Source organism: Macaca fascicularis, chromosome 2, assembly GCF_037993035.2.
Source record: "Macaca fascicularis isolate 582-1 chromosome 2, T2T-MFA8v1.1".
NCBI classification, from domain to species: domain Eukaryota; kingdom Metazoa; phylum Chordata; class Mammalia; order Primates; family Cercopithecidae; genus Macaca; species Macaca fascicularis.
The window spans coordinates 136,086,063-136,097,182 of NC_088376.1; the positions used below are offsets into that span (position 1 = coordinate 136,086,063).

Sequence of the window (11,120 nt, forward strand, 5' to 3'; positions counted from 1 at the left end):
AAGAAAAAGCATAACGACTAGACAGTATTTTTCAGTTAAGTACTATTTGAATACCCAAACACTTGTTGAATTCCCAAACTGTTGGTGCGATTTTGTATATTTTGAATAATAAACTTTTAATTACAGTGTCACTATGGGGTGATTAATGAGGAAAATAGCTTAGATGTGGTGTGTGTGTAAGGTTTGAAGAGCAGTGAACTAGAAGAGGAGCTAAGGTGAGTTATACCACTAACATTCCGAAGTCCACGATGATACTGGGTTTCATGGACAGACAGTTGAGAAACTGACACTGTTTGTTATACATGCGGAAAATGCTTAAACATTTTAAAAGTGGAGTTTTGTGTATTAGCTATAGATTTCCAATTATGTGTTGTCTTTATAGGAATGAAACAAGATGTGTAAGCTTATTGTTTCATAATTAATAATGCTGTTGGTGTGCTTTGTACTTCCCCATTTAAAGGGATTCTTCGTTTTGACATTATACTTCACTCTGAGTAGATTTTCAAAAGCAAAAAAGTATTCTTCCTCAGAAACCCAGAGCAATTTCTAGTTGCTTCTGAATGTTTGTGTTTTCAGGCAAACATTGAATCTTTTATTCTGTGCCTTGTCTTTTGGTAAAACGGTTTTCTCACTTTTAGGTTTGGATTCGATTTTAGGTTTGAGACAAAAGATTGATTCTTGGACTCTCAAATTTATCTAAAAACATTTGTTCTCCTATCAATAACATGTACTTTAAGCATCTTCAGAATTTTTTGCACGTTATACTTTGAACATAAGAATAGCATTGACACAAAGAATATTAGAACCAAATGTAGTTTATCCAGTTAGAAAATAAACAACTATAATTTTGTAAAGTATGTGTGGTACAGTGAAAAGGACATGAGATTTGAAGTTAGACTGGGTTTGAGTTCTGGCATTATAACTTACTAGCTGATATACCTTGTGGTGGAAGAAAATTCTGTGTCACACTGCCTATAAAAAGTGAAGACCTTTGTGAATGTTAACTATTAATTTGAGGCTTTATAATTCTTTTCATTAAAGAGAATAAATAGATTGGTATGGCAGACACTGAAGTCTGAAGATTTATGTTTGTACTTCTTAGCTGCATTTGTCGTACCTCGTGCTCATAACTGCTGTTCTGTTCAGTTTGTAATACTTATGAATGCTAATAGCTACATGAGCTCAAAACTTAAAAATATTTATAAAATGATTTTAGTTCCAACTTATATCAGTTTTGTATTTACTACGATCAAGCAAAAATTGAAGTATAGTGAAAGTATTCGGTAAAGTTAAATAAATATTGTTGTGTATATTTTAAGTTGGATTAAACGTGTAGATTATATATGAAATTGTAATAATGGAGCAGAACCGCATTTAAAATACTTTATTTGTGGTTTTGTGTGAACATTTTAAAGAAACCTTTCAGTGCAGAAGAATACTTGAGGAAAATTTTCTATATTAAATAAACCCCAGCTTGATTATTATTTGTGTTACTTCTGTTGTAACACAAATCAAATTATCAGGATTTAGAATATTACATAAAAATTTTTTCCTCAGTTTTGAAGCTTTCTGTTGATTTTGGGTGTTCTAAGTTGCTTTAAAAAAAATTCCGTGAGTAAATAGTAGGTTTATATGTTTATGGGGTACATGAGATATTTGGATACAGGCATACAATGCGTAATCACATCAGGGTAAATGGGGTGTCCATCACCTCAAGCATTTATGTGTGCTTTGTGTTACAAACAGTTCACTTATACTCTTAGTTATTTTAAAATGTACAATAAATTATTGTTGTCAACCTGTTGTACTATTAAATACTAGATCTTATTCATTCTATCTAACTATATTTATTTATTTATTTATTTATTTTTTGGAGACGGAGTCTCGCTCTGTCGCCCAGTGGCCGGATCTCAGCTCACTGCAAGCTCCGCCTCCCGGTTCACGCCATTCTCCTGCCTCAGCCTCCCAAGTAGCTGGGACTACAGACGCCCGCCACCTCGCCCAGCTAGTTTTTTGTATTTTTTAGTAGAGACAGGGTTTCACCGTGTTAGCCAGGATGGTCTCGATCTCCTGACCTCGTGATCCCCCCGTCTCGGCCTCCCAAAGTGCTGGGATTACAGGCTTGAGCCACCGCGCCCGGCCTAACTATATTTTTGTACCCATTAGCCATTCACCTCTCCCCGCCTGCCTTTATTGCTTTTTAAAGAAGGGAGAGTTGGTTTTTTGTTAAATAGAAAGGTATGCTTATTTTATTGTCTACTTTTAAAAGACTCATCCGTTTATTTCCCTATTATAGCATTTTCTTTTGTAGCTTAACACATGGGTGAGTAGATACAGCTTTACCTAGCAAAAGAAATAATGTTCCTAGTTCTCTTGATTATCAGTGATCTCACACTGTAAAATTATATTTTTTTGCAGTATCCCTTTTACTATTCAGCGACTATGTGAATTGTTAACGGATCCAAGGAGAAACTATACAGGAACAGACAAATTTCTCAGAGGAGTAGAAAAGGTATTTATTTTATTATTGGAATTATATTATGCTGTGGTGTAATAGCTTTTATTTCAGAAAAGAACATTGAGTAAGATCCGTTTCAGGTACCACTTCTTGAAATATGTTTTCTAGCCTACCTTGAGTTTCCCAAATTGTTTTCCAAATTGCATTCTATGTTTTACGGAGAAATTTAATAGGAGCGGGTAGAGGAAGGTTTGTGTGTTGATCATTGAAGTTTGGGGGAAAGCAGCTTATTATTTCTTGGAAATTCATAGTGTACATCAACTTATTAAAGGTTCTGAGAAGTTACAATTGCTATTTTAACTTTATAGAGCGTTTTATAAACTTACCCATGGAATTCATTTTCCCAATTCTGGAGTTCAGAGGTACATAACTTGGGAAACTTGTTGGTGCCAAGCATGTAAATGAGGTATTGAGTAGAAACATGCAGGTCAGATTTAGAGATAAACATTAATGTTTGTGTGTGGAGGGGGTTGAGGGAGTGTTAGAATAAGGGAAGGGTATTCTGAATAAAAGAAATGGTGTGGGCCTGGTGCGGTGGCTCATGCCTGTAATCCCAGCATTTTGGGAGGCTGAGGTGGGTGAATCACGAGGTCAGGAGTTCGAGACCAGCCTGGCCAACATGGTGAAACCCTGTCTCTGCAAAAAATACAAAAACTAACCGGGCGTGGTGGTGCACACTTGTAAACCTAGCTACTCAGGAGGCTGAGGTAGGAGAATTGCTTGAACCTAGGAGGCGCAGGTTGCAGTGAGCTGAGATGGCACCATTGCACTCCAGCCTGGGCAACAAAGCGAGACTCTTGTCTCAGGAGAAAAAAAAAAAGAAGGAAATGGTGTGAAGAACAAAGACTCAAGGTATTTAAGGGAATGAAAAGTAAGATACTGACTTGTCTTGAGTGAAAAATGAAGGAGCCCTGTGAGAACCAAGATTGGACTAATGGGTTCTAATTTTCAGTTGATGATTGGTCCAAAAACACTTCAGTGTTCGTTTAAGGATCTGGTTCAAATTCACTTTATTTTACCCTGGGAACAGGAATCAAAAACCATTACATAGTGATTTACAATAGTTCTTGAGGCCATACTGGATTAATATATTTTGTTGATCCTCTGTACACTCAATTGAATAATATCCCCAAAGGCCAGGAAACTGAGATGGCTCATCAGTACTTATTTTTCAGCTCCAGGAGTTGTAATAATTACATTTTTGAGATCTTTGGATAAAGAAGCAATATGTTACAGTAGTCATATCAGGTGCCCTGCCTTTAAATCAGGGTTGCAGTGCTTCATAGTTGTGTGACCTTGGGCCAGTTAGTTTTCTCCTCTGTAAAATGTGGTTAATAATAGGGCTATGAAGGGGATTAAATGCAGAACACTTACTGTGACTCATAATAAACTTTCAGCGAACACTGAATATTAGTAAAGTTATTTTTACCAGGAAGATCATATAAATATATTACAAAAAAGGTTTGAGTCTTTCTGTGGGATATATGATGCAACATAACAGGCTGTGGATTGGGTGTTGCTTTGTAAGGAAAATCAATTACATGTGTCCTAAGTACTTCAATCTCTCAACATCTTTGTTGATTCCATCTGAGCTTAGTTCCTCTACTGCATATAGTATATGATGTTAGGGGTCTAGAATAACTAGGACAAAAAATAAGTAGGAAAAAAAATCAGTGGCTGAGTAGGATATTCTCTTTTGGTCCTTTGTAATTGTTTTAGTTTTTGTTTTACCAGTTTTCATTTTTAACCATTTATTTTCCTTCATTAGCAAAATTAGAATCAATGGAAATTTAACCCACCAGAGTGATTTTAGAAACAAATGATTAAACTTTATGTTGTAGTACTTTTCTTCATACTAAATCACTGATTTTTGTTATTGCAGAATGTGATGGTTGTTAGCTGTGTTTATCCTTCTTCAGAGTAAGTATATTTTTTCTATTTCTAGTATATTATTTACTATATTTAATCATTTTATTGCTTCTAATACATTATTCTTAAAACAGACTGAATTTTATATGTAATTAAGTGTGATAACATACTTGTGAACCTACCATTCAGTCCCCAAAGTAGAATATTACTGATAACATCATCTGTATGTTTTTTCTGGTAAAGAGATTTGGATTAAAACGATTGGTGATTTACTGTAATTTTAACATTGTTGGATTTCCATACTGTGGTGGCACCCATGTCCCTGAGATGCCATTCTAGATGCCTTTCCAGGGTATCTCTAGGGCATAATTCCCATGTTTGGAATAGTTACTTGATGGCTTTTCTCTTTATGATGGAAAATATTTCCAGTTGTCAAGATTTATATATGGCAAAGTAAGAATTAAATTTGGACACAATTTCTCAACCCTGGAACTATGGACATTTTGTGCCAGATAATTCTATTGTGAGTGGGTGTCCTGGGGATTATAAGAGGTTTAGCAGTGTCCTTGACCTCTACCCATTTATGCCAGTAGTGTTCCCCTCCAAATATCTTTAGACATTGCCAAATGTCCCCTGGAGATGTGAAAGGCAGAGAGGGGAGGTTGTCCCCTGCTGAGAACCATTGGTTTAAGGTTAATCTGACTCTGCTTTCATAGACTACTGAGTTACCCAGGCTGGACTGCAGTGATGAGTGATCGTAGCTCTCTGCAGCCTTAAACTCTTGGGGGCTTACGTGATCCTCCCACCTTAGCCTCCCAAAGTGCTGAGATTACCGGTGTGAACCACCACACCCAGCCCAATTTGTTTTTAGAATGTTCTCAAGAATATACTTACGTTGCTAAATAAGATACTAAAATAATCCCATACTATATTTCTTGACAGAAAAACTATTAAAAAATATATATATATGATAAAAATTTCCTTTATGAACAGAATATGTTTTGTTTTCCTAATGAATATGAGGTATTTTGGAAAAATGGTAAAGAAGTGCAGAGTCAAGTCATAGTGACTAATAATGGATTCTTTTCTTAAATTGTATGCCTGTGTTAATTCTCACAGTCTTTTTGTTTGGGTCTGTGACAGATCTTACAAAAGATCTTTTAGACCCATGATTCTTACCAAAATGAAAGAATTAAGTCGGAACCAATCACCCACAATGTCTCATCTAAGAAAGGACTCACAGACCAGCAGCCCAACAGATGACGCAATGGACAGGAGTGGGCTCCCTGACCGTCAAGGAAGTTTTGAGCTATCTGGGAAAAGCAGACAGTATCCACTGGATGCATTGGAACCCCAACCCAGCATTGGGGATGTTAAGGACATTAAAAAAGCAGCCAAGTCTATGCTAGACCCGGCACATAAATCTCATTTCCACCTCGTGACCCCCAGTTTAGTATTCTTGTGTTTTATATTTGATGGGTTACACGAGACATCACTGAGTGTTGGTGTGAGCAAGAGGTCTAATATTGTGGTTGAGAACAAGAACAAGGAAATGGATACTCCTTGTGCTAGCGGATTCAAAGATATGCCTAACTTTATTGCCCTTGAGAAGTCATCAGTTCTCCGCCACTGCTGTGACCTTTTGATAGGTGTTGCTGCTGGATCAAGTGATAAGATTTGCGCCAGCAGTCTCCAAGTTCAGAGACGATTCAAGGCAATGATGGCATCTATTGGAAGACTTTCACATGGTGAGAGTGCTGATCTGCTAATGAGCTACAGTGCAGAATCAGCCATAGACTGGATCAGCTCAAGACCGTGGGTCGGAGAATTAATGTTCACATTTCTTTTTGGAGAGTTTGAATCCCCTCTGCGCAAGCTACGCAAGTCAAGTTAGTTGCCAAGAAAGCACAGATGACAACCTATTATGCTGTGAGAATGTTTCTAGATCAGTGCATGGATGGCTCCATTGCTCTACCTGCCATTGCGTCTGAGATCCCAGTCTTTGAGGAGAAAAAAACAATGGTTAAAAAGACATTGGGGAAATATTTTTAGTTTGGGGGTGTACTTTGCCACCCCATTATTAGGCAGCTATCACCACAAATGTTTCCAAACTTAGCAGCAACGGCAAACTGCTGGCCCAAGAGGAGCAACCCCACATTTTCGGGATTTAAAGCTCCTGATGTTATACCAGGATCAACCATCACACTCCCTTTGCTTCAGATGGCATCTACCCCATAAGATCTTGAGCGGGGAGCATTGGGTGGAATCATGGATCCTTGCACTCTTAACATGAACTAATTCTCGTTATTTTTTTAAAAAAAGGGGGTGTGGTTGTTTACGCCTGTAATCCCAAAACTTTGGAAGACCGAGTTGGGCTGATCACTTGAGGTCATGAGTTTGAGGCTAGCCTGGCCAACATGGCAAAAAACCCCGTCTCTGCTAAAAATACAAAAATTAGCCGGGTGTGGCAGCGCACGCCTATAATCCCAGCTACTTGGGAGGCTGAGGCACAAGAAACGCTTGAATCTGGGAAGTGGAGGTTGCAGTGAGCCGAGATTGCACCACTGCACTCCAGCTTGGGTGACAAAGCCAGACTCCATCTAAAATAAAATAAAAAACAAGTCATCCACAAGTATATTTTCTTTTCTTATAGGAAAAACAATTCCAATAGTTTAAATCGAATGAATGGTGTTATGTTTCCTGGAAATTCACCAAGCTATACTGAGAGGTGAGATTCTAGATTTTTGATACCTACAGATTTTGCATTGTCCTAATTTTGAGTAGCAGGCTTAGTGTACTTTCTAAAAATTGGGCATTTTATGGATACTATAGGATGAACTACATAGAATTAGTTAATTTGGTAAGGCATGGACCTGAAAACAAAGTTGCAGCAAATACTTCTGTGATATATTCACATCAGCATACCTTAAGAGGGATGACTTTTTATAAAAATAAGAAATGATGTTCATTTATCTTATTATAGGTCTAATATAAATGGGCCTGGGACACCTAGGCCACTTAATCGACCAAAGGTTTCTTTGTCAGCCCCCATGACAACAAATGGGTTGCCTGAGAGCACAGACAGCAAAGACACAAATTTGCAGCAAAATGAAGAGAAAAATCACAGGTTTGTATGTGTTTTATATTTATTAAAAGTTAACATTTCATCAGGACTTATCACTATTTATAAGTTCTGAGGGACAGAACAAGGTTTTCATGCAGTTTATAGGAGCACTGGCTTCTCTTTGCAGGTGTAGCAAATGTTGAAGGTGGACACAGACAAGACTTTAAAATTGCTACTTTGTGGAGACTGTTTATGTAGGGTCTAAAAGTAAAGTAGATATGATCCATTTTATTTGTTATTTCTGAAAGTTACTTGAAAAGAGAAAAGATCTTTATAAATAAATTGGTTTTGTGAATCGTTTCTCACTGTAGTTCATAAAAGGACACCTTCTATTTTTATCTTCAAATTTTCTGTATCATTTTAAGGGAAGGAAGACTAATTGAGGGAGAGGACTTAGAGAGTATGTGTGTATGGAAGACTTGTGGGTTTATTGTAGGAGAATATTTAACTTACTGGAGAATTGCACAGAAAGGTCATACAGCTTTTCTGAGTCCACCTGGGAATTATTCATCAAACAGTTTAGGTTACCTTGAAGTTATTCTCTTGTGTTTTTCTTTGCTCAGGTGTTACAATTTAACTTTGACACTAAAATACAATTTAAAACATTATTTAACCTTAAAAATGGGGATGTAGAAGATGGGGAAAATAATCTTATTAATGACACTTTAAAAAAACATTTACAGTGACTCTTCGACATCTGAATCACAAGTTTCCTCAGTGAGCCCTTTGAAAAATAAACATCCAGATGAAGATGCTGTGGAAGCTGAGGGGCATGAGGTAAAAAGACTCAGGTTTGACAAAGAAAGTGATGTCAGAGAAACAGCCAGTCAGACAACTTCCAGTGAAATTTCTTCAGTTATGGTAGAAGAAACAGAAGCATCATCTTCATCTCAGGATAAAGACAAAGAAAGCCGTTGTACCCGGCAGCACTGTACAGAAGAGGATGAAGAAGAGGATGAAGAGGAAGAAGAAGGTATTTAGAGACCATCTGTAAAAGGGTGGAGTAAGGAGATCCTCAAATTCTTGTACTTCATTTTTTTCGTGAAAGAATTTTACATAATGGAACTCCTTATAATGCTGATGTTGGGCTTTTCTCCCACCTGTATGTAGTTGCTGCTGAATTTCAGGGGATGTGATTTGAACTATAGAATATCAGAATTCATGAAACTTAACTGTGGAGGTATTTTGAAAATAAAATTTAACTACAACAACATTTGCTTATTTTTAGAGTCTTTTATGACATCAAGAGAAATGATCCCAGAAAGAAAAAATCAAGAAAAAGAATCTGATGATGCCTTAACTGTGAATGAAGAGACTTCTGAGGAAAATAATCAAATGGAGGAATCTGATGTGTCTCAAGCTGAGAAAGATTTACTACATTCTGAAGGTGGTGAAAACGAAGGCCCTGTAAGTAGTGGTTCTTCTGACTGCCGTGAAACAGAAGAATTAGTAGGATCCAATTCCAGTAAAACTGGAGAGATTCTTTCAGAATCATCCATGGAAAATGATGATGAAGCCACAGAAGTCACCGATGAACCAATGGAACAAGACTAACTATTTAGAAACATTTAGATGCAGTATTTTACATACAGTTCTGGTTTTAACACTGTATAAAACTTTTATGTAATAAAGTGGACCTTTAGTTTTACAAGAGAAGCAGGTTGTAAAATAAAGTACTTTATGGATAATTCCTGAAAGAGTTGTACATGTAAGAACTGTGAATATCAGCTCCTCTGGGTCCTGCTTACCTTACCGCTGACTTTTCTTTCTTTCTTTTTTTTGGTCTGGGCAAATCAGTGGTTTGTGTATAGATTTTTTTTTTTTTTTAAATTTAGGATTAAAGTTTTTAAACTGGAAGGTAATTATAATTTTGAAAAGTTTTTTGAGATTATCACTTTTAGTTTATACATATGCAAGAAGCTTTTTGTCTTGTCTCTTTCTGATAGCTCTAGCAGTTCATATTTTGGTCATAGTTTCAACATCTTAACATGTGAATTATAGGGTTTCATGCTGGTTTCCAGATTTTATTGTTTGGCTACGTACTATGGAACTTTAAGTCATATATACATACATATATATATATTATTCTAAGGGGGGAAATGTTATATTTTTCTGTTTCTATAAGAGATGAATACAGTGGATACTTTTTCTATTGGTAATGATTGAGTTCACCTCTTTCAGAAGACATTTTCTTTCTCTTCTGAGTAATTGAAATAAAATCTGGCCCTTGTGAAACCCTGGAAATCTTAAGTCTGTTGAAATACCAGGTTAAACACATTCCAAGAGATCTGTTCAAACTCAAATTCTTTTGTATACTTCTGAGGTGCCTGAGAAAAAGACTTCATTATTTATGAGAAAATATGCTTTATCTTGGAAATTGTGTTCAAATGTTAGCTTACTATTTTGTAGAATGAATGTTTATGAAGCTGATATGAGACCATCTCAGAAGAACCAAGCAGGTTCCTTGACCTTTTGCTTGCTTTTCTGAACATTGTGAATATTACACGTGTCTTTCTAAATTATTCTAGAGTATGCAAATGTCAATGGTATGAAACACCACTGTACTGGAAGAATTAATATATTACTTTAGTATGTACCTGAGCTAAATGACTGAAGCTTTAGGGGTGCATAGAAACCACCATAATTTGTATGACATTTTGGAGTGAATTAAATATTTTTGAACATGCTTCTTCGACAGCCAGTGTTATATTTTTCAGATCAACACAAAGCACAATGATTAGTCTAAATTCAATATTTTCAAATTTACATATTTAAAGTCATGCAAACTGCAACTTCCCTGTCAAAATTACTGGCTGCCAAATTTATACCTGTTTCTTCAACTGTACCTTTTGATATTTAGAGTTTTTAAATTTCTGTAAAGTAGATTTTGTAGAATGTAATGTGTTCACTGCCTTTGTGAAGCGGTATATAATTGTATAATTTCTGTGTGTAAACTGAATGCTTGGGCTTTCAATACAGTATTCATATAAAGCAATAAATATTAATGTTATGAAATATTTGAGTACATTTTTATCAAAATATGGAAGAATCCCCTTTTTTTAAGTTTCAGATACCTGAAATACACAGATGGGCTTCTAAAACTGATGCAAACAGTTTCTGACACTGTATCATATGCTTTTGGGTGATTTGGGGGGCAACCACAAGTTTTGCGTTTTGACTACTTAAATCGTCATGACTATAAATACCAAAACTATTTGGATCCATTTATGTTTGTAGGATAGTATACTACTGACTGACTTGACTGTCAAGTTCACAACAGCTAGATGATATATTTATGACTATGTCTAATAGTTAAAATCTGAATATTGATTTACTATATCCAAGAGGGGAGAAAAATTAAACATGTAAATTTTAAAAAATTTTTTCAAAAATGTTACAATGAAGCAAATTTAAGTTTAGAAATTTTGAGATTTTCTTTTGAATATTTATGAAATTGTCAGTAAACCTACCTAAGATCCTGTGACCTTTGATATTTTTTATTTTAATTGTAGTGCCATGGACCATTTGTAAACAAATTGATTTACTTTTGTTGGTTACAAGTTGAAGATTTAGCATTATGACTTTGAGGTCTGTGGTTTTATTTGTAAA

The 11,120-nt window shown here is 35.8% G+C and overlaps 1 protein-coding gene across 8 annotated transcripts in view; it reads left to right on the forward strand.

Annotated features, from left to right (window-relative positions):
* PPP4R2 (protein phosphatase 4 regulatory subunit 2) overlaps positions 1-10,526 on the forward strand; it is a 72,233-nt gene extending 61,707 nt beyond the window's left edge. For 6 of the 8 annotated variants that reach the window (XM_074032737.1, XM_074032739.1, XM_005547623.4 and 3 more), the window contains 6 exons: positions 2,419-2,512; positions 4,401-4,438; positions 7,041-7,115; positions 7,371-7,514; positions 8,195-8,484; positions 8,740-10,526. In XM_074032737.1, the coding sequence (XP_073888838.1) occupies positions 2,419-2,512; positions 4,401-4,438; positions 7,041-7,115; positions 7,371-7,514; positions 8,195-8,484; positions 8,740-9,065 (967 nt within the window). In that variant the 3' untranslated portion in view covers positions 9,066-10,526. Of the gene's footprint in view, positions 1-2,418; positions 2,513-4,400; positions 4,439-5,530; positions 7,116-7,370; positions 7,515-8,194; positions 8,485-8,739 lie in introns of all 8 variants that reach the window. The other 2 variants (XR_012431360.1, XR_012431361.1) reach the window with 1 other exon arrangement.
* The last annotated feature ends 594 nt before the right edge of the window (positions 10,527-11,120 follow it).